Raw genomic sequence first — 24,875 nt, forward strand, 5'->3', positions numbered from 1 at the left:
AATTGATCAATTACAACAGAATACGTGCTGGTGAGTGTATTCGAACTCGTATTCAATTTCAGAACAAATTCGTGGAACTATCACTTTATTTTCTCTTTTTTAACCATTACACTATCGAACAAATAGTTTACTAATGAGTCAAATATTTATATAGCCTGTATAATGTCAAATCATACGTGCGGAACTCCCATTTATTTTTTTATTTAGTCAACGGTCGATAATACCCTGCGATTATAATTTCATCAGGGTATTATCGACCATCCCATTTTTCTTGTAGCTGACATGACTATCCCATTTTTCATAAAAACATTAAAAATACTCATTCATATACAGTTCAAACAATAAAAACTGGCAGACTGTCTGCGTGTGCATGTTAAAAAAAACACTTCCATTTTCCCTTTCCAGTTCAATTATCCCGTAACGTTACGTTGTTTTGAAAGACCCGCGCTTGCCAGTTTCAACAATGTTATCCATTAGGAATTTAAAGTCTCTCAGAAATCTAAGGAAAACCTCAAGTTATTCCGAAGGGAGTATTCTAAGTGATAGAAGCGATTGAATGACAAGACAAAGCTTCTTACGACTTATATCAAGCTTTAATAAGACAAATGGTCGATAATACCCAGTGGTCGATAATACCCCAGTGTGCTCTATATTGACTTTTTAAAAAATATATAAAACAAGAAATGCCCCTATGCTCGAACTAAGTTTGGTAATGACACTAGCGCTGACTATACGCCAAATACAATATTTTGATATTTATTCTTAATTTCAGGCTAGAAATTTTAAAATACGAAGCAAACATCTTTACAGGACCACAGTTCGTTTTATTGTGTAAGAATTGTGGACGGAATAAAGGATTTCGGCCAACATAGAAGAACCTCGGCGACCATGCAGGTAACAACACATATTTTGACATTGCAAAGACATTCAACAGTGTCAAATGCTTTTCCGCTACTACACTAGTTGAATACTGCACGGAAGTATGAAACTTATAAACTGTTCTAGAATAGATGTTGTTTACTGTTTTTAAGTAATCATAAAAATCGTTGGCGTTTAAACGAGAGTGTCCCGTGTATAAGAATAGATCCTGCAAAAAAGGAAATGAAATACAAATTAAGATAAAACAAGAAATATCTTTTAAAAAGATAAACGGCATAGTTTTAATGCTGGTGGTTATAATACTGCAGGTGAAATAAATCAACGAACTAATGCGTTTCAGCACGGATAACAAAATTAGATCAGTTTGAATCATAAGACTGCATTTGAATCAGGAATATGATTTTATTAATATGCCATTTGAAAAGATACATCCACTTATTCAGCTTGCATTCAATCATTACTTTGTTTCGTTTTTAACTGCATATCTGCATTTTGCATTGACCACTACATTTACCAATCCCATACTTCATCTTGACCAGTAACGCCACCTGTCGCGTCATATCCGGGTCCAAAACAAAATTAGACGGCTATGCCGAAAAATTGATATTGATTAGAAACACAAGCAAAGGGCAATAACTCTTAAATTATTAAGTTAAGTTTAAAAAGTGATGAAAAGACCACAAACCTGTTGTATTAAATATTTTATCACAGTTAATAAGTGTTGATTTTTTATTTAAACATATTTATTGCCCTAAAATAAGTGTTGGAAATGGGTAAGTGTGACCTTTGATCCATTCAGCTTACCTAACAACCACCTAAAGCTACAGTAATCAAAAGTAATTAATAGTGAAAAGAGTATTCTTCACAGGCGTCCATAATGGACAGAATATAGTACAAAAACTGTAAAAAAATGTAAGAAAAAAGGGATAAAAAAAATTGTTCACAGTTGGCCATACAGAATCCAGTACAAAAAAACACAAGACATAATAATGTTTGTTTTGTCCCTATTTTATTAATCAGAATTCCCATATACATATACCTAGTAAATAGAATCTATCAGCATTTAGAATCCAGTCTGATTTGCCATAGATGAAGCACATGATCATAAAACGAGCATGTTGCCACAGATTTTAGGCAGTCCTTGTTTACAGGATCTTTAGTTGTCTGTTCTCCTTGTTCATTTTCTGTAGTCCCTGAGGGGACAGAAAAGTCCTTTTATCCAGCTGGTCCTCCCCTGAGGCCTGATGGGAGCCAGAAGAGGGATCCATATAGCACCAATCAGCTCCATATGCCAGAGATGTATGTTTATCATAGTGACACAGTATTGGAAGTGGTTCCTCTGAAAAAACAAATAAATCAACTAGTATATATTTACACTTGCAAAGTTTTGTCACTATATAACAATACCAGACCGATTTGTTTACCATTCTTGCATGGAAACATTGACCTTTGAACTTGCGTATGAAATTATGACAGGGTACGGGAACTACTTTCGCCAAGCACATGGCTTTACAATTTAAGTTACAAATGGTAATTTTTTTATTTGAAAATGTATAAAACTAACATGTTAGACAATATTAAATATGATAATCTATCAAAATGGTTTTGCTATTTATGTTAATATCATAATAAATCAAAGTACTGAAAGTACTGTAGGAGGCGTTAGTCAGATGTAAAAGGAGATATTTGAAATAAAGCAAGAATACAAATTAAACTGATATCAACATGACTAAACATTTCCACTTAAGTGTGTCAAACCAACTGGACATAATGGTTTTCACAGTCCTGATGAATGTAATGGTTTAGACTGTTTCGATGTAAATAATGGTTTTAACCATCTTAAAAGTTGCAAACCTACTTCTAAAAGTAGTTAAACATTTCTTATTTCAATCAAACCTTTACTTAAAAAGTCAAACATTTTAATTTTTTTTCAAATCAACTTCTACTTAGGTACATGTCATTAACATTCATACTTTAAACCATCTTTTATACTTAAGTAGTTCAAAATTTGCATTTATGTGTTTAAAACAAACTTATATTTTATAGGCCTGGGTATTAGAAATGTCGAAACAATATGATATGCATTTCGATAAGTTATAACAATACACGATATGTATTGAAAATACAGGGAGTGTCTGCTACTTTTTTTGTTGAAAGTGTGCAATGTCTTTCAATATCTTGTAAACAAAATTGTTTATTCCTTTCTATTTTGATCTTAGAATAATATCAAAATTAGATTGACAGCTTTTAAAAGTTATTACACTTTTTTTTCAACAAAGACCTCATTTTTAAGGACAATTATTTCAAAATTAGATATCAATTCCATCTATTTTAATAGATCCAATGGCAATATTCACAATAAACTGTGATTTGTGATTTGTAGCTTTTTAATTTAGCACCAAGATGTAGATAATAGCCTAGTAGCTATATAGGTACTGTATATAAATATACAGCGTTTTACATGCAAAATATTGAAGAAAACTTTCATATTTGATATCAATTCAATTTGATTGTATAAGGCCCTTGGGGTGGGGAAAGAACCCTGGGCCTATTTTTACATCAGGATTGTGTTCATCTCTTGTTGTCCAGCAAGATTATGGAGGGTGTGTTCTCCATTTGCCCACTTTTTTTAGAACAAAGAACAGTGTATACTTAGGAGAACAATGGAAAACCAATTATAGTCAGTTCCATAATAATTTTACCTGTGTTTACCTGTATGATTTACCTGTGCTAAAAAGTGGGCAAAAAGAGAGGTATATTTATGTACCTGAGAAGTGGAGAAAATAACACTAAGTTATAGTTTTTTTTTTTAATTTTATCATTTATCCGTGAATTTCATCATACACACATCATATTTACAAGCATATATATATAAGAAAGAACACACATTAGATAGTTAACATATCCACAAACATTATACATAAGCACTGGTAATACATTATAATATATATTATATACTAAAAACATTTTTCATACATTTTATATTACATTCTTCAGTTAAAAAAGAACATCATATTCACACATATATATAATATTAGATACATAACATATTTACAAACATATATAGCACATTATACATTAAGCACTAGTAATACATTAGCAGTAACATATTGCATTTTTAATAGTTAACATTTTTCAAACATTCTATGTTACATTCTTCAGTTTAAAAAGAACATCATATTCACATAGATATAAAAAAAAAACATTAGATACATACCATATTTACAAACATATATAGCACATTATACATTAAGCACTAGTAATACATTAGCAGTAACATATTGCATTTTTTCATTACACTTGCATAATATAATACAATTTACGCAACATTTCAGAAAAAAGATATATCTCTCTATCTTTATATGCAATATTATTATTTTTTCATATAAAGTACTGTATATTTAAATATAAATACTTATAAACAGGTACATTGCGCATCATAAATAACAACAAAATAATAATACTGTAATCAATGTGTATTTTTTCCTATATAAAGTACTGCATAAAATTATACATGTAGCTACTTATATGTTATAGTTCCTTATAGGTATAAGCCATGTAGCACAGGTAACACTGGTGAAAATCCCAGGTAAATCACAGGTAAAAACAAGGTGAACTACTCTGAAATAGACTATAATCCCTATCACAACATTTTCCCCATATTGTGATTTTAAAAAGTGGGCAAATGGAGATACAGCCTTATGGAGTTGGGATCTGAATGGTTTCACAGATAAAACAAGAGGCCCAGAGGGCCTGTATCGCTCACCTGGTTTTATGAGATATGAAACAAAAATGATGCTTAAGTTTATTTGTCAATATATCATAAGCATTTTATATGGGTACATGTACATTGGTTTATTGTTATTCTTAAAATGTCAATTTAGCGAAATTGACCTATTTTGGTCCCATCCTTCAGCCCCCGGGAGGTTAACCCCAACATTCGTACAATTTTGAATACCCACCCATAACCATGCTACCATACGAATGTAGGTTTTATACCAAATTGTGCAATCAATCCATGAAATGAAATTGACTTTGCGTACAACCCCATAGGGATTGCTACCACACCAATGTGAGTTATATCCATAACTTAGTTTCAGAGAAACCAATTGACCCCTTTTGACCCTGCCCCCCGGGGGTCAACCCCACCATTTTTACAATTTTGAATCCCTACCCAAAAGGATGCTACCAGTCAAGTATGAGCTATATCGATTGCTTAGTTTCAGAGAAGAAGTTATTTCCGTCAATTGAGCCAAATTGACCCCTTTTGAGCCAACAATTGAATTGCAATTTATGGATAATTTTTGATTTTGGCAAGAAAACATTCTTTAAAGGGCATGTCTGCATCATTTTTAATAATTTGCCTTTGAAACTTCGCACACACCTTCATAAGAGCCGGTTCTTTAAAATGTGAATGAAGGTCAAGGTCAGAGAGATAAACTCAATATTTGTAGCCAGTCACACATCTTACATGTATCCAGCCTTCGTGTGTATGTGCAGTTTTGGGTCATTTTTTAATTTTGGTAGGAATTTCTTTTTAAAAGTGCCATATCTGCGTCATTTTGATTATTTGACCTTGATGCATTGCACACACCTTTAAAAGGGCTGATTCTTTAAAATGTGACCCAAATTAATAATTTGAAAGAACTTTGAATTTTCTTGATCATTTGACCCCCATGACCTTGAATGAAGGTCAAGGTCAAATATAAGTATAACATTTGTAGCCAGCCATACGTTATCGATGCGCCAAACATCAAGCCTTCATGTGTATATTATAGATAAAAGAGCAGAAACCTTTATTCTGCAATTTTGGATTATTTTTTAATTTTGGCTGGAGAAAATAGCTTTATGATTCTTTTCCAAGTGCCATATCTTTCTGCCATATTTTTATCTGATGACAATAAAATATGCACATTCTGTTTCAGTGGACTATGTTCTTTCATATGAAATGAAAAAAAAAATCAATATAAGATTTTTATTTTTGACATTCGAACCCATAACAAGTCGTTGGCCTTGACATTCTCTGACAATATGTCATTGAGAAAAGTTTGCCCTAACCACGTGCTAACCAATTTCCAATGAAAATGAAACAAATTATGCTAAAATATGTGTGATGAGTTTTCTATATAAACTATAGCAAAATGTATCCTCTCCCCAGGGAGAATGCGACACATAGGGGGCCATGAAATTAACAATTTTGATAAAACAGCTTAAGAACCTTTTGTACACCATTCTGCGATATCTTGGTCTTAAGAAGAAGACCGACACATGACGACAGATCAAATTATAATGGTGTATATTATGAGCTGAATGTCAAAGGATTGTAAACTCTGTACAAATTGTATTATATTATCAGGCAGTCAGCCTAAATGTATGTTTCATTTCTACCATATTAGAAGTTTGATGTTTTGTACGATATATGTATATACTTAATTTTTACACATACATTAAAGGAGTTAGCTACTTTCATAAATTAAGATGTTTTTTCTAGAGTTTACTAGGCCGGATGAAATATGATCATGAGCAATCAGTATGGTAAATATGAGATTTGATAAAATGCCTCTCGTAGTCAACCAATCATGATCACTCAACTTCTTTTTGTAGGAGTCAATATTATATGTAGGAGAATTAAACTCTCGCGATGTCTGTTGCACATAAGTACAAAGAAATACATTATCACTGAAGCCGAAAAAATTCACACTTAAGTAGCAATAACACATAATAGTCAAAAACCCAATACACTGTATGTGATCAGTGATAAGAAACAGTACTTATAAGCATTTTTGGGAATTTATCCTGAAACAGCTATAGCCTTCCATATTTGACATCCCACAGATTGTTGCTTGTATATATATATAGTTTTAAAGGTCAACATTGGAAAAAACCTAAATGGTTATACATGAATTCATAATGAATAGAATTATTGACAAAAAAGTTTCATTTATTTTCACACTTTCTGGAGACCAATAAGGAGATTGATGATCATTTTAAGGGATTTGTTCGTGACATGAAAATCAAACATTTTTAATGAAATTTCAAATACAAATATAGATTTATTTTGAAAGTTATGAGGATATTGATATTTGAGAAAGTCTTATATTATATGGATTGTATATCGATTGCCAATAGATATACATGTATTTATCATTTTACATGAAAACAACAAAAAGTTTTATCCAATGACGCCTCGGTTTTTCTTTGATCTTTTGTTGGCGATATATTGCATACTATGTGATATTTCAAATATCACATATGTGATATCTGAAATATCACATGGCATTTCTGATTGGTCCATGCCTCAGTCTTGAGGCGGGGCCAATTTCAAATGTAGGCGTGACAAATGAACAAAGACAGGAAATGCATTTCAAACAAAATTTAATGAAATACGAGTGCTGTTTAGAAATTTTCCATCTTCTTTCTTCACCTTGTATGCACGTACAGCCCTGCTGCGATGTACCGTTCTGTCCATAATGAGTTGTTCATCAAAACCTGACCAAACAGAATATAAAACCCTGTTCATATTTTATTAAGTAAAATCTATTTTAACAGGTCAGTAAAAAAAAAGCATACATTACATGATTACATATAAAATGTCAGTCATTTAAAAAAAAAGGTTATACAGATTACGCTAAATGTAACAATATACTTTCGTTGCACAAAAATCCTATCACATAAACAAAATAGTGATGAAAATGATAACAAGACGAGTGGATAAAAATACCGATTAACCGATTCATTGATTTCTTTAAACAATTTCACGGATTTTGAAAGGATTTTGTGACATTGTGAACGTCGAAATTTACGAAAAATATTTCATTTCACAATTTGTTCAAACGATATGATTTTAGACTTACCTACTTGGTAAAGGGAAGTAGCGCAGGTCCTCTTTCCGGAATGGTTTATGTAATTTCCCTCGAATCCTGCAGCCTTTCACATGTTTTTCACATTACCGTTCAGTTCATTTACAACAATTGGCTGAGTTAATTCCTTGGTATCAACTATTCCAATGTCAATAGCTACCGTGTCACTATCTTCAAGTTCATATTCATACTTATCTACGGCCTGTGATAATGTTATATCGTCGAGGTCAGTGAACACATCGACATCAGTGATCAGTACCTGATCCGTCATGGTTGACAGTGTCACTAGAAATGAATGGGCTACTGTGACAGAAAACAAAACGTGTCAGAAATTGGCGGGAAACATATCCCAGTGACAGGTTCTGATCAATTTTATAGCTCCACCCCTAGGCACGTGGGTGACAAAACCTCGGCTGTCATTGGATAAAACAGATACAAAATGGGTACTCGTGACGTATCGCATATATCACACTCGTGCTACGCACTCGTGTGATATATCCGATACATCACTCGTACCCATTATGTATCTATTACATATTACATGAAAACAACAAAAAGTTGTACTAGTACGTTAAAATGCAATTGGTATACATTTTGTTAATCTACAATTACTTTGTATTGTTTAAATATTCTATGCAATACAAACATTTCACAGCTTGGTGCATACAAATGTATATATATATATTACATGAAAACATTTGAAAAGGTTGCATTGAATCGTGAGCTGAATAATATATAAATAAGACAAGCTGGTTCAATAATAATTTAGCATTTTCATATATATTACGAGTGCGAGTAGCTACTGCAGTAAACCTTATCACAAAAATCCAGATTCTGTATATTGTCTCTGTCGGGGAAGGTACAGCACAAATGACCACCACGACAGATATGTGCCAGTTTTCTTAGTTTTGAAAAATAAACGATCGAATTCCATCACGCCATCACGTAGGTCTGCCGATTCATAGATTTGAAACACAGGGACTTCGATCAGTTCACAGGGACACGTTACAATAATAATGTATGTATAAAATATATGGGGGGTCGATATAAACATAAACAGACGAAACACGTGATCGCTAAATATCGGACCAAATCTCATAAAATCTCGTGAACAAACTACCAAGTTGTAAACAAAAGAAATGTTGTTAGCCAAAACCTGGAGGGTTTTATGAAAATCGGAAATTTGTTTGCGCTTGGGTTGTTATGCCGTCTTTATTCCTAGTAGTTAAACAAGTGTCCTCTGTAAGGTAACGTCAGAATATCGCAGTTATCTCCCTTCAATCAGTATTTTCGATATAGATTTGCAAAAATCGATGCAGGTGTAGATATTTACAAGACATTATTCTTATTGTTTATTCAAAATAGTTCCTGAAATGTTCACAACATTATCAGCATAGTTAATACATTTCTGTGCACATCTACTTTGAATGACGGACTACAATGACGTGCCTCATACTTGGACTAATAAGCGAATCATTACCCCTAGTTACAGAAATTACCACCAGAGGTCTCAAATTCCGGGCTTCCGCCGAAGAGAAATTTATACTGAATATACCTTTTTTCATGTAATAGCACTTTATTTGTAGTCGTGATAGTTTTCATAAATGTATATATAGTTCAACTACATCATATATGAACCGAAAGAAACTACAAAATGAACTGTGAAAGGAAATATAACGAAAATGAAAGTGAGAGATTGTGACGTCACAACTCGTAGGTGATTGTAATATGGCAGGCGTAAACGCCTCCATAAAAACAGAACTACTTTTTTACCGCGGTAAAAAATTCTCAATTTGTTGTGAAGCATCACCATTGGCTGTTCTAATAATTGACTCCTCCCACTGTGTCCGACTTTTATATGATTTTTTTTTATTTACAAAGAAAAAATATTGTAATCACAAAGACTTATAGAAACAACATCCGTAAGTGTAAATATAGGGATTGGATTTCACTTTTATGTTAACCATGCTTTTATGGAGCAATTCCTCTAAGAATATATTATAAATGGGGCGCTAGTGCGCCCCATAGAATATATTCTTAGAGGAATTGCTCGGCCCCCTAAGTAAAAGGCTGTGCCACCTGACCATCCGGGTACTTATTTAACCATACTCCCATGGCAGCCCCCCCCTGGGGAACCTACTACAGAGTCTTTAAAAGACTGTAAAATGCACACATTTAGTAAAACTTTATACCCAAAGGGCAATATTCAGAAAAAAATGTAATCACCTTATACAAACCTTACAGGCTGTAATACAATGTACATCGAAGTATTAAATTATCAACACTAAACAACCAATGTGAAAACAATGCAAATCTTAACCAATCAAGGCCCGACATATCATTTGTTTGGTTACTGCAAATGTGCAAATTTTAGCAGTAATTTTATTTTACTGCTTTCACGATTGAAGGATTCTGCTAAATTATTATTGCATAAATTATACTTTCTGTACACGAGTGATAATTCTATCACAGCAATTAACATAGGTTAACTAATCATCAAAAATTTATCTGTTAAAATTTGTGAAAAAATTTAAGTTCATCAAAATAAGTACATTTACGGTATGCAGATGTTTGATAATTATGTAATTTAATAATAAGTAAACTTTCTATATAGAGGTTTGAATAATTGAAATTTAACACATTTGGCTTTCTATGGTAAATGCTAATCCACTGAGCCCTGAAGCACCCACAAATTTAGTAATCATTATTATGCACAGACATATTGCCCTGAGGTATAGAAGGTATAGAAGTTAAAAAGTGAAAACCTGGAATACATAACAGCACTTTGTCTAAAAGTTTGACAAAACTTACCTGTGAGGTTGCTGGCATCTACAATATGGAAGCCGTTGTACATGGTGGCAGTGAGGATGTGCTGTCCGTACATGGGCTCCCATTTTACTCTCCATATCCCCCCGCCAAGAGGTGTCGTCACAAGTGGGGACCTCATCTTACGAGTGTCCCATACCATCAAATCTTCATCATAGCTGTAACAGATATACAACACAAGATACTCCTTCACGACATAACTTTCATCTCTTATCTATTTTAATATGACCCTAAGAGACCTCGACCTTTGACCCCTGACTGTATGAGGTTCATTCTTTTGTGAAACAGAAAAATTATCCCAGATATGGTATACACAAATCTAATCAAAATGACATTAACATTTGACCTAGTCTGACTCTGACAATCAACAGTCCTGGTTCATTGTCACATAAACTTCAAGAAAATGAGTAGGTTAAGTGAAATTGTCCTTCTTGGCATAATTACTGTTACAGTATATCATGAAAAGTTTGTTGTGTATATAATGTTTTTATAATGGAACAGCCCCATGTAAGATTCTATTATTCTCGCATGAAAATATCTGGGAAAGAAAAAGTTACCATTTTGTAATGTTTTATATTACCTGCCAGTGCAGAGTAGATGTTCTCTGTTAGGACAGCTCTGAATACTGGTAACACCCATTGTATGTCTGTATGGGAACAAAAATATCACAGTTTTATACAAATTTAAGGATTTAGTTTTCATTTGAAATTGAGCATTTTCCCCTAAATTAACTTTTTTCATTTTTTTTACATCTTTTATTAGCAATCTTATTATTGCACTATATAATAGTTGCCCCAATTACATTTTCTGTAAATTAATTCTATAAGTTCATCAATGTGCTAATCTGTTGATAACTGATAATGAGCTAAAAATTTAATGCACCAAAAATGTGAAATCAGCGTGTTTACAGTTGTAATGAACAATTTAAAGTTCGTTTTTTTGGTTGAAGAGATCCTTAATTCCTGTGGATTCAATATGGCATGCCATACCCATGCAGACCAAAGCATTTGCTTGCATTTTCACTAAACTTCATAAGACAAAGTGGTGGTATTATCAGACATCAACTTATTGCCTGGCATGTGCTTAATACCAGACATGTGCTTATTACCATGTATTGGCTTATTATCAGACATGGGCTTAGTTCCATGTATGGGCTTATTATCAGACATGGGCTTATTGCCTGTCATGTGCTTATTACCATACATGTGCTTACCTTATTACCAGACATGGGCTCATTACCAGACATGGGTTTATTACCCGACATGGACTTATTGCCAGACATTGGCTTATTACCAGACATTGATTTATTATCAGACATGGACTTATTATCAGACATGGACTTATTACCAGACATGTGGTAACCTTATTACCAGACATGTGGTAACCTTATTACCAGACATGTGGTAACCTTATTACCAGACATGTGGTAACCTTATTACCAGTCATGTGGTAACCTTATTACCAGTCATGTGCTTATTGTCATATATGGGCTTATTATCAGACATGGCTTATTGTCATGCATTGGCTTATTACCAGACATGGGCTTATTACAAGACATGGACTTACTACCAGACATAGGCTTACCTTATTAACAGACATGGGCTTACCTTATTACCAGACAAAGGCCTTTATGAAACCTACAATATGAAAATAGACCCACCTCTTGTTAACAAAAACTGGTTGTTTTGGATCTATCCTCAGGTCCCAGCCCTTCAACTTGCTGTCATCACCACCTGCAAGGACAAGAAAAAGGTCAAAGTTGATCATTAGTTTTAAATAAAACTAAAAAGCAATCGTATCTTAAAATGGTTAGCTTATATGAAGATTCCCTTGAATTATTAACGTCATCAATTACGACATGGTTACTCAACGTAAAATGATGACGTTACGTTATTGTGAGCAGTGTTATATTACACGTGCCAGCTGTCTTTACCCCGTTTACTCCGTTTGAGATCATTTTTTCCCGCATACTAAGCAGGGTTATCCCAAGGGTGCTAGGGAAAAGATAAATCGATCTGACACAGGCAAGCCTTGTGCTGACTGGCCAAACTCTTACACTCCGGTCTACAGAACAGACCCATGTTAGATTATGGACATATTTTTCCCGGCAACCATGGGTTAACCCTGTTAAGTATGTGAGAAATCCTCTTCTCTTCAACCTTTGACCTTGTCTTCAACTTGATTTCACCTATGACCTGGATTTAAATTCCTCCTTAACCAATGAAATTGCCTTAAAGTTTTACCTTCACTTGTAATCTTATTCTTGCTTTTACCTGTATAAATGAGATTTGTGTCCCAGTAGTTGTAAGCAGTAATCCAAGCCTCAAAATCGTGACCTTTCCAGGTAGTCAGAGATCGAAGGTCACCACCATCTACAGCATGTGTGTGGATATCACCCGTGGAAGTGGAACTACATATATGTGTTGGAGATCTGTAAACAAGAAGGAAACATCTTTATTTCACATGTGAAAACACAAAGAGTGTGAAAAAGATGTTTTATTAGTTTTTTTCACAGTATGCTGGTAAATTTGAGCCGAGATCGGGCCACAATAGCTCAGACGATTAGAGAGCTGGCTACGTGATCTCAGATGAAAGACCCTGGTACATGGTTCGACACTCCCTACCTGCGTCAGTTTGTGTTTCTCAGGAAGCTGAGAAATGGGCCAGTCTGTGTTGTCGTGGTTGTGTCCTTGGGCAAGACAATTAAACCCTAATTGCTGTTGTACAGTGAGGCAGTCACCAACTACTACAAGGAGACTCTGCCTCAAAATGACCCTAACTGTTCAAGGGCCAATACCAAGCAAACAAACAAAAATGGAAATGAGATGACTGCATTGGCTCTGTTGATGATGTCATTGTCAAAAATCCTAGTGCTTTAACACTTTATATTAATTTAACATTCAGACATTATGTCCCTTTCTTTCCTGCCATCAGATTTCAACATACAGATAAGTATATTAGACCTTTAATATAATAATAATAAAATAACACACTGGATCCCAGCAATTCTCACGACAAATTAAGCTAAAATAACTAATTTAAAAATACTGACAAATAGCATTTTAATGAAATTTCTGATGCCTGACAAATTAGATAACAATAGCTCAATTTACATATGAGCCTTCACCAGACATCTAGACATCAGAATGTTTAAGTCTGGTGTTCGGGTCAAAAGAAACTCGGACTAATAGGCCAGTTGAGCTAGAAATTTAGCATACATTTACAAAATCACTAAGCGTAAATTTACATACAATAGAAAAAAAAAATACAAGAAACAAATTCTGGCCTTCCGGTTGCTTGGTAAAATACTCACCCTTTGTTTGCACGATTTGACCAATCAAGTGATAAGCCAAGACAGTCATCTCCAAGGTCAAAGGTCATGACCTCTGTCATTTGAACTTTTTGGTCGGGAGCACCAGTCTCACTGTCAGTCATGCTATAGAGTCGTAACTGACCCACAGAGTTGACCAGTGCCATGAGGGATCCCTCTGGACATGGTGTCGGGCACCATTTAATATCCAGAATCCCTGGCATGTCCAGTGTTGTCTCTGTGGTTAGCTGTTGACCATCGGTCAGCCTGTGGACGTATAATCGGCCATGTCTTGTCTGCCTTCGTTGTAAAGCAGTGCCATCATCATCAGATGTCTGAAAGCAATATGGCAGAAAATCTCATTGATCAGACACTGGGAAGAGTTTTACTAAGTAATGATATTGTTCAGTACTGCATCATGCTATTTGTGACATCATAGATCATAGCTGATCACGACAATTACCAAGTGTCTAGTTTAAATATCACAACTCATTTTGGTCAGCCGACTGCAGATGCAATAACAATTTTAAGTAATGATTATATATATATATATCATTAATTACCATCAAATAACAATTAATATAAGACTTGTAACATATTTTTAGGTCAGGACCAGCTGAATATTGGTGATTTGCTCAGCTGGATATTAAGACACAAAACTGAAATTGGACTCTTCATGAGTGAGTTGCAAATGTCAGCATCGCTGTTTCATTCATGCAAATGCCGAAAATTTTTTGAGACAAAAACTTTTTAGCTTAATTACCTTTGATTCTGAATTAGATGTGTCAAGTTGGTAAGTCCCGCACAAAAGGATGTCAAGGTGATTGCCATGGGGACACCATTCAGTGGAATCTGCACTGAACTCTGTATCTAGCGTTTGATTGGTTATAAATGTTGCCATGGTGACTCAGTGGTAGGTCTTCAATGTTGTCTGAATGCAGGTTGTGAGTAATGTATTTGCCTGTATTATAAAATTTTATAAATTTGATACACAGTAAAATGATATTTCATCTGAAATGGGTTTGACAGTATCTGCTTATAATTACAATGTATACAAAATATACCCAAATATCATCGATCTTTACAGTTCTCTTCTTGTCTGGATAAATATGTTGTTTGAAATGACATATTTGTTTAATATATTAAGTTAAACAGAACATAATAAGAAGATTCTTTGAAATTTTCAATCGATTCCAGTCCATGTTATGTACTTATGTCAGTCGTATCTTTTGTAACTTTGAACTTGTTTTCATTGTACCACTACTACTATTAATAAGATGAAGAAAAAATTGATTTTCAACTTTGGTCACATGACTCCAGCGGCTGGCTGGACAAACTTGCTTCATATGCATGTCATCAAACATATAACTAAAACTTTTAAGACATGTGACACAACTGGTGCTTTGACTATTTAACCCAGAGGCATCAAAGTAAGATCATGTATTTCCTTATTTGATTGATAAACTCTTGATCATGTCGCAAAATAACAAAAGGCCTAGAGGGCCTGCATCATTCATCTAACTATTTCAGTATTTATGGCAAAATACTACATATTATAAAAAGATATTTTTCTCCATTTGAACTGCCTCTACCAAATCATGTCCTTCTTGAAAAAGAAAAAGGATTTTTCAAAGTTTTTTGTTTATATTTCCTCTATTGTGCCCCCTTTCTCCCGCCCCGAATAGTGCCAGCCGCATCTTTCATTTCCCATAGCATTTGATCTCATTTGCCCAATAATACTCCAGACCAAATTTCATCAAATTCGATTTAGACATTCATGACTATCAATTGGGTTTTAAAGGATTTACCTCAATTTTGTCTATTGGGGCCTGCCCCATCAGGCCCCAGGGGAGCCACATCCTCCCTTTATACAGCTTTAGAATTTCTTTACACTCAATGATGCTCCAGACCAAATTTCATCAAAATCCATTCAGGCATTCAGGACTAGTTGGGAATTACCTCTGTTTCCCTTCCCCCAAGGATGTTCCTGACCAAATTGGGTTCAAATCCATTCATAACTTTATGACAAGTAGTGATTTTAAGGAATTGCCTCAATTTCCCCTATTGGGCCCCGCCCCTCTGGCCCCTTGGGGGTCACAATCACCATTTATGCCAAATCTGATCCCTTTCCGCCAAGGATGTTTCTGACCAAATTTGGTCAAAATTCAATAAGAAATTTTTGACTAGTAGCGATTTGAAACAAATGTTGACGGACGGACGGACGGATGCCGCGCCATGACATAAGCTCACCGGACCTTCGGTCCAGGTGAGCTAAAAATATAATCATCCAAAAAAGTCATTGTTTGCTTATATAATTACTGATGACAAAACCCAACATTAATAAAACAAATTTTATTTACTTTCATCCTCAAAATTTCAATAAATGCAACTTCTTGATGTCTATATTGAACTGTTTTTATATTGTTACTGACATTTATTCATCACATGTAGTTTTATAATCAACTGATACATATATATACACAATGTCATGTATTTTCAATTTTATTATCAACATTAATGATTAAAATGTCCATACTTATCTATCATTAAATAATTTATGTAAAACTGTTACACCAGTGCAACGTCTTTTGTAAATTGTATATTTAGTACTCAAATATATTTTCCAAAATCAAATGATAATTTTATGTAAAATATATGGGTAAAATTGATATACAAGATAACCATTGTATAGTATTAACAAATACAAAACTTTGCCGTGAAGTTTATCATATATGTACAACAATTAATGTGAAAAACTCTATTTTTCAACAATAACTTGACGAATTATAGTTACCAGAGTATAATAATTTCATTCTTGAATATCCATCATTTCACCATAACAGCTTCTAATTGAAGTTTATCACTCAGAAAACGGTGTTAAATAAAAATTTCTAATTTTTATCCAATGAAAAAATGTTTTTTGACATAAATCTTGACATGGCCATTGGTGTTCAAATTTAAGTGAAAATGTACACCAGTTATCCAACACTGGGAGTACCAGTAAAGGTCAGAATATAAAGTAAGTCAAAACACACAAGTGCTATTTAATAAAGCTTTCAAATATGAAAGTTGATAATGGTATTGAATGTTTGGTAGCTATAAGGATGTCGGAAATTTGAATATGCCCAGAATATTGAATCATCAATTTTAAAGGTATTTTTATGGTTCCATAATGAGATCCATGTATATATATATATTGTATGTGTACCTATCAATTGTTTCAGAAGATACTGTTATATGGCACCGCTGTATGTCGATAGCTATTACAAAATTTATAGATCTAAAGTGAACAGCACATTTAAAGAAGCTTCAAATTATTAAAGAATTACTAAATAAGAATATACATTGTATGATAACAAAGTCACATAATTTTGGATACTCTGTGCAGTAAGAATATTATGTATTGTGAATCATATATTAGAGTGATATTCAAATTTTCTAATATTTGAAATGGAGTTCATGTACAATGTACTCTTTTACCCAAATTTGCTACTTTACACACACATACCAACTAGCTATATATAGGCATATACTTTGACACTATTTTGACAGATATAAAATTTCAGCTGGAACTAGTTCATTATGATTAAGATATTTTGATTAGATGTACATGTATATTCATTCATACAATTCAATATCAGACCACATTTAAACAAGATAAAGTCGTTATAGTTTGAACACATTCATTTTACATTCATCTACACAACAGTTTGATGAAGTTTATAGCTAGGTTCTCCTTCATTAAACTTCATTCCGATCTGCAATCCATGGTCATTTCAGGATCCATATTTCAAAGGCTATCCATAAATGTTCATTATCTAACTCTACAAAGCACTCCAGTAACATGTGCTGCTATCTGATGTTAATTTTCAGCTTTAGATGTATACACAAAACTGACAGCAGTTTTTCAGTAACAGTTCCAGAAATCAAGAAATTCAGTTGGGAAATTTGACTACCGGTTATGTCTTTAAATGTTACAACGTTCCTGTATTGATGACATCTTTTACAGAATTGTTCACAATGACAGATACTTGGAAGTAAATGTACAGATGTATACAAGTCTGTCAAATTTTATAAGTTGTTCAAGTATTAATATTACTTGTTGAATTCGTGAATATGAAGAATGAGTATTTGATGAAGTTTGATGATTCGTATGAATTTATGGCCAGATCAGAAATATTTTGCTTTAATAAATAATCAAAATCCCAAAGTAATTAAGTTCTGGCACTTCTCTCGCATTCCATTAGACACTCGCGTACAAGTATTCTGGCATGTACAATGCCACGCTTGAGTCGCTCTGATGACGTTTTACTGCCAGCGTATGTCGGCCGGATGTCTCGACCCATTTCTTCAATTACAGACAGCAGTTGGGTGTACTTTGACTGATTGGCCAGCGAAAGCTGCTGTAGATGGAGCTGGTGTTGCTGTGCTATCATCTGTTGCTGTGACAACCGGATCTGTTGGGCGGGGCCCGGAGGAGGTGTGGCTCTAACTTGTTGTTCCCCGTCAGATCGGGGTGTACCTGGATTGCTGATGATTGGAGTGACAGGGGAGTTTGGATTTGAAGCCACAACATCTTTTTTCTAAAACAGAAAGAAATGCACAAGTTAAATTCATGCAATGTCGGATAAATTCAAAAGCTGTATGTACATGGTAGGAGTGACATGTATATTTACTTGGCCAATTCATCTATGTAAACTGTAGAAATAAATAACTTAAGTGTGACAAATCATTATCCTCATGAAGTTTAATTTCAAACTACTTTTTGTTGACCATGCAATTGCATTGGTTCTTTTATCATTAACCAATGTCATGATTTCATTTTCTTCATTATCTCATACATGAATTTCAAACCTTCATTTCATATTGATGTAGGTATAATGGGTCTTATATACACCTTCATAATTGAGGTAACTTTTTTCAATCATTTTCAGAAATTCAGGTAATTCAAAATGAAAAACATTGTAAAGATCTTTACCTCAATGAAAAAATACATTTCTCTGATCTTCAAAGTAAAATAAATTCCGCAAAACACCGATTTAAATTAGTGACCTATATATAATTAGTGATTGAAAACCAACATTTTTCATAGTTTACAATAAGTTTAATTTTTGAAGTCTAATAATTCAATTTGCCTTTAGAAATAGTTTATTTATCAATGAAAATATCAAAATTTTCTCGCAAATATACTAAATTATAAACACCTTAAGCTTCAGAAGATCAAATTTGAGGTAAGCATGCTTCATAATATACTGTCATTCCGATTTTCCCATCCCCCTCTGTAACATGTACATATACACACTCGGGCTTTGAATTACGGACAAACATCATATACATTTGTATTACAACATTATATATAATTACTACTCGAAGCACAGGAGCCTGACTCGTTTTATAGAATAATAACATATAAGAGTACATATATACATTTTATACAATGAGTCGGGCACCTGTGTTCGAAGCTTTCTCTTGTCAGAAGTTTGATATTTTGATGGGCTTGTCTCTGGTTGTATATGCCTGTCACTCAGTGTCTAATGTCGGACATCGATGTTAGGACCGGCCGGTCAGAGCATATATAATGTAAATGTGGGGCTCGGTTACTCAAAATCCTGAATCCAAACGAGGGTCTATACATACGGATCCCGGGAATATAACACCGATTTGGGACTAAATTGGTGTTTTGGGGTAAATAAATATTTGATTATACCAAATGGTGTGGGAGAATTCCACGTTTTCATATAGTAGTGCGCTCTGGCCCTACACCAGGTGTACATGTCAGGGCCAGAGAAAACTTGGGCTATATATATAGGGTTCCTTATAAATGATAACACATATATAAATGAGATATGAGGGGGTTGACTTTTTACTCAAATACACTCAAATATACTCAAATACACTCAAATACACACAAAAAAATACTCAAATACAAATAAAATTCACTTCTATAACATCAATTTGTATGTGATGTGATTATTAATTTGTAAATATTACAACATAAGGCCTGATAAAAAACAAAACCAAACCAACAACTTTGCAAGGGAGGTAACTCCTTTTCCTATACAACCTATCATGCTTTCCATTTCCTTTTTCCAGTAGATTCTATATTATTTTTACACAGTTATAAAATTATCTTGCTCCTCTTTTCTGTTTGAAAAAAAATCTAAGTTGGCAGGTATGTAAGATAGTTTTATGAATTCAGTGGAGATATCTTCTTTGGAAAAATTCTTTTTTATAGCACTTTTGACACTTTGATAAGTGAGAGAGTTAGTATGAATATTGAATTTCTCCATTAATTCTGTATAGCTGTAAAATCTACCATTGCTATTTTCTTTGACTATAATTTGTTTTATATAAATCCTTTTCTATATACCAATCTATATAAAAAAATGCTCTTATTTTCTATTGTTACTAGAATAAAAGATTGTAAATGTTTCATTTTCAGATCACTTTCACTACAATTCTTAATAATTACATCTCTTTTTATCTTGTCTGATGAACTTTTCCATAAGAAATAATAAATTTCTGAATTCAGTTTCTTAATGAATATCACCAGGATTTGGTAAAGTAATAAAAAGATGATTTAACAACTTTATGAACAGATGATTTAACAACTTTATGAACAGATGATTTAACAACTTTATGAACAGATGATTTTTGCAAATATATACATGTATACATGTGTATACATATTATAAGTATATTGAGGCAAAATGCAATCTCTCAAATAAAATTGAATAAAATTCATGTATTGCATTTTTTTTTTTTTTTTTTTTTTGCTTTTATATAGTTTGTTTTGAGATGATATGCCTACTTCACACAGAAAAAAATCATCTAAATATATAAATGTACACATATATATTAATATACAATCCTGGTGTATTTCTGTTTTTGATAGGAAATTAAAAGTTAAAACAAAGATATGCGTTAAGCCTTTACCTAATTATGGAAAACGTTAAACATACATGTTTAGTGCACTTGAAGTAGAATCCTTGAAGTTTACTTATAAGAAGTAAAACCATCTTATGGACCATAATATTCAATCATATCATCACAGAGTAAATTTTGAAATTTTGAAGCCCATATGAATCAACACCTGATGGTCTTAACTTATTTCTCATTGAACTGTTTAAGGGTCTCCATAGAATCTATATGAAATATTTTGCTTGTATTATGCCTCTTTTATCAGTTTAATGATGTTTTTGTTTCTTTTTTATATTAACAAATGTTGGGATATTGTGGTATACTATACATTGTATATAAATTAAGGTTTATTATGAGTTTATCACATATATTCTTATTTTGGTAAAATGTGCTATAATTGTAGAGAGCATATGTTCTTAACATTGCTCATGTTATATTTTAATGTAATTATGATATATCTGATGTACTTAATATTAATTGCGCGAGGTGCAAAAGAAGAGTAACAAGCTGAGTCCCTGATACAATATTCTTAATTCATACTCATCTTTAAACTTGAGTTTTTATACTGCTGTTAAATGACCAGTTTAAGATAATTCATTTTATATCTGGTTTAATAAGGTCTTAGGAAATTAAATCTTCAGTAAAAATTGGAGGTTATAGGACCCCCCTCCCCCTCTTTAAAAATAATTTTAATTTTGAAGATTATTTAGATATTTTAGATGATAAAGACAGGATCACTTTTTGTAAATTTCGAACAACTAATCATAAATTTATTGTTGAAACAGGTAGATGGCACCAGATTGAATATACTGATAGAAAATGTCCACATTGCATTAGTCAACAGATTGGTGATGAATTTCATTACTTACTTGAATGTACAAAGTTAGTTCCTGAAAGAAATTTGTATATTCACAAGTATTTTTGGTTACGACCGAATATAATTAATTAAAATTTAATGAACTTATGAATGCTACTAATATAAAAACACTTAAAAAATTGTGTACATTTATAAGAATAATCAATAATATTATTTGTCCTCCTTAAAACAAGTTATGTATATTATGAAAGTGCTGTATATCCACAAACGAACACTACACGAATAATGATTGTATATAATATTATAAATATGTTTTCTCTATGCATTATGTTATGAAAAGAGAAATAAACCAATTTGAATTTGAATTTGAATTTGCACCCATCTCTCTCCACCTGCTAACACAGGTGTGACACCCTTTCATTACCTGGACAGTTCAGTTATAGCCTTAGGGGGACTCTTTCAATACACTGGTCAATTAGTGTAAGTTACACAGGCGTGTCAATCATCTCCCAAGGTGTGAAAAATTGATCTACAAATATTGTAGAAATAACATCCATATCTGTGAAAGTGTTGACGGGGTGGAGTGATTTATAAAATTTAACTAAAATGTGGCAAATTAATATTGTCTAGTAAATAAAACCAAAAAATATCTCACAGAAACTTGATCTTATTAAGTAGTAAACCATGGCCATATTATAATGATCATAATCTAATTACTCATCACCAAGTTAAGATAATAACATAAATTGAAGTTATACAACAAAACCAATATGACTTTCAACATTCTTACATATAATATTAATAGTGGTTGTATGTTTTAAGTATTTATTTATACAAAAAATGAAAATCTATATTATGGAATAAAGATTTTTTGCCATCATCAGATGGAAGTACATCAACAATTCCTATTTATCTTTTAGTCTGATCAGGAAAACAAAATGGCTTGAAGCCAGCCAGCCCACCATCAGTTTCAACAGTTTAATCTGTTATTGATACATTTCCAAAAGTTTTTCTTAAGATCTATCTTAGATTTCAAATTTAGGTTTCCAATATAATCAAATGAATAATAAGTAATAGGGGAAAGAAGGGAAAAGTAGAAAAGAGATCAATCTCAATGGCGGACACCAAGATCCCCTGGAATCTCTTGTTATACAGCTGATGGTTTATGATTATTTCTGATGATTTTTTTTAGAATGGATCGATATTATTCATAAGTCTGATTTTAAACAATGATGAAATCCTGCTAAAGTTACACAGATATGTTGATTTCATTTGGAAGTCAATTCTAATAATCGACCTATTGCTCTTGAGATATAATCTAAATTTGATATCATTCATTCTAAAGTTGGTCACATATCTCTTCATACTACAGGTATTTTACAGTAATATTCATATGTAATGCTATCCACTCAGTGATTGAGATTACAGTAGACTATACACTCGCTTTGTGGATATTGACAACTTGGTTATCATATTAACATACTACATGTAATTTAATTTTAAAATTATAACTGAAATTTTATGACAGCATGGCACAAAAAGTTATCTGTAAACTTTTTAACAGTTTATCGAAAAATTATTACGAAAAATATTAATTCATTGCCTTGACTTCAATTTTCAATGAATTAATTACTCAAAGATTGAAATACGGATTTGTGAGGGGGGAAAAAATCAATAAAAATGAATTGTTTTACAAAATACCACAAATTTGACAACAATTTTATACAGAGAATCAAATACAGTATAGAAATTCTTGTATTAAATATTAATTATAGCTATCTATAAGTATGAGTATTTTTGCATTTGTGAGTAGATAATCCGGATTTCAGTTTTCCTGCTCCTTTTTATTTTATTCGCGCCCAATGCGTAAACAAAAATTGGGTCGTGAATGGGGTATTTTGATTATCATTTTAAAATACTTCTCGAGAAAATAAATAAAAAATATTTTACATGTGACTTCTATATATACCAAAGAATACTATTTTGGGTCCATTATATCATAAAAATATTCATTTCGGGTCCGTTATCGACCATTTCGACAATTCAACTCTGACGGCAATGGGGTCGTAAATCGGATATTTTGACAATTATTTCAAAATACTTCTAGTGAAAATTAATCAAAGATATTTTACATATGACCTCTACAGACACCAAAGAATACCATATTGAGTCCATTCTCTTATGAAAATATCGATTTCGGGTCCATTATCGGCCATTTCTGTAATTCAACTCTGACGGCAATCGGGCCGTGAATCGCGAATGATTAAAACATTGATTTAAACTACTTCTCGGTCAAATAAACCACTAATGTTTTGCATATGATACAGTTAAGCATTTCAGAACAAATATTTGGCTCTGTTCTCTGAAAATAATGCTAATTTAAGCCCCATTTCCCAACGTTTCGATAATTCCAAGTCAATTTCAGTAAAGCCTAAATATCCCAACCGATCCGGGTATCAGTTCGCAAGATCGTAGCCTGATCGCTTATTAACGACCATGTTACGCACAAAATAAGGTTGTGTGTGAAATACATTTGTATTTGAGTATATTTTTGTGTATTTGAGTATATTTTATGTGTATTTGAGTATATTTGAGTGTATTTGAGTATATTTGAGTGTATTTGAGTAAAAAGTCAAGCCGAGATATGAGATGCTAGCTCACAGGGATAAGCTATTCTTATATTTAAAAAATATAGCCAGATAACTATATATTTTTGACGATTTTTTTTAAAAATGTAAGTAAGACTAGACATGTGTATAGTCCTAGAATATGCAGGAATGAGTAGAAATAGTGTGACCCATCTCATATATTTTTTAACGATTACTTTTCCATTCTTGCATATAACAATATAGAATTTCTGTTATACGACTGGTGTATTTATGGTAGTGTCCTAGCTATAGACACCAATGGTAAATTTGAAGACTTTCCTCATATGGTCAAGTTTTACTGAAATTTAAGACATTTCGTCTCCTCCTGATTACCGTTAAAATTAAGTGGACGACTAGTCTTTTAATTCAAAACAATAACATACTCAAATGGGAGGTCGATGGACTGCAAACCACAACTATTGTGGTATTTAATTATTAAGACCTTGATAAGGGTTTAAAACTTTTGAAGGAAACGACATCTTATATTCAAATTTTAAATATGATGAATAAATAAATACCACGATATCTTTTTCCATTCTTCTTATGGCGAGTTCGTGTTTACCGGAAATGAAATGGAGACGCTAAAGAATTGGAATGTTTATGCAATCGAAACG

At 32.8% G+C, this 24,875-nt stretch overlaps 2 protein-coding genes across 3 annotated transcripts; both read right to left on the reverse strand.

Moving 5' to 3' along the window:
* Positions 1–1,883: 1,883 nt before the first annotated feature.
* On the reverse strand, positions 1,884–24,844 carry LOC117338192 (diphthine methyltransferase-like). Of its 2 annotated transcripts, none has more exons than XM_033899451.1 (8): positions 24,780–24,844; positions 14,639–14,836; positions 13,879–14,210; positions 12,839–12,996; positions 12,226–12,298; positions 11,146–11,211; positions 10,551–10,723; positions 1,884–2,218 (listed from the first exon to the last, which is right to left on the reverse strand). In XM_033899451.1, the coding sequence occupies exons 2-8, from the start codon at positions 14,774–14,776 to the stop codon at positions 2,025–2,027; spliced, it is 1,134 nt and encodes a 377-aa protein (XP_033755342.1). In that variant the 5' UTR covers positions 14,777–14,836; positions 24,780–24,844; the 3' UTR covers positions 1,884–2,024. The 2 variants fall into 2 exon arrangements, with proteins under 2 accessions (XP_033755342.1, XP_033755350.1); XM_033899459.1 differs by lacking the exon at positions 24,780–24,844 and adding an exon at positions 15,684–15,854.
* Positions 18,090–20,894, reverse strand: LOC117319183 (cyclin-dependent kinase 2-associated protein 2-like). The gene is made up of 2 exons (XM_033874052.1): positions 20,838–20,894; positions 18,090–18,458 (listed from the first exon to the last, which is right to left on the reverse strand). The coding sequence occupies exons 1-2, from the start codon at positions 20,892–20,894 to the stop codon at positions 18,090–18,092; spliced, it is 426 nt and encodes a 141-aa protein (XP_033729943.1).
* Positions 24,845–24,875: the final 31 nt, after the last annotated feature.

Source organism: Pecten maximus, chromosome 1, assembly GCF_902652985.1.
Source record: "Pecten maximus chromosome 1, xPecMax1.1, whole genome shotgun sequence".
NCBI lineage: Eukaryota > Metazoa > Mollusca > Bivalvia > Pectinida > Pectinidae > Pecten > Pecten maximus.

Coding starts and splice junctions, on each gene's coding strand:
- LOC117338192 (XM_033899451.1), bottom strand. CDS start 14,776: ATGGCAACATTTATAACCAATCAAACGCTAGATACAGAGTTCAGTGCA. Junction 11,212..12,225: donor CCAGTTTTTGTTAACAAGAG/GTGGGTCTATTT, acceptor GTTCCCATACAG/ACATACAATGGGTGTTACCA. Junction 10,724..11,145: donor CATCTACTCTGCACTGGCAG/GTAATATAAAAC, acceptor TATCTGTTACAG/CTATGATGAAGATTTGATGG.
- LOC117319183 (XM_033874052.1), bottom strand. CDS start 20,894: ATGGTTTTACTTCTTATAAGTAAACTTCAAGGATTCTACTTCAAGTGC. Junction 18,459..20,837: donor ACTTCAAGTGCACTAAACAT/GTATGTTTAACG, acceptor TTTCTGTTTTAG/AAAAAAGATGTTGTGGCTTC.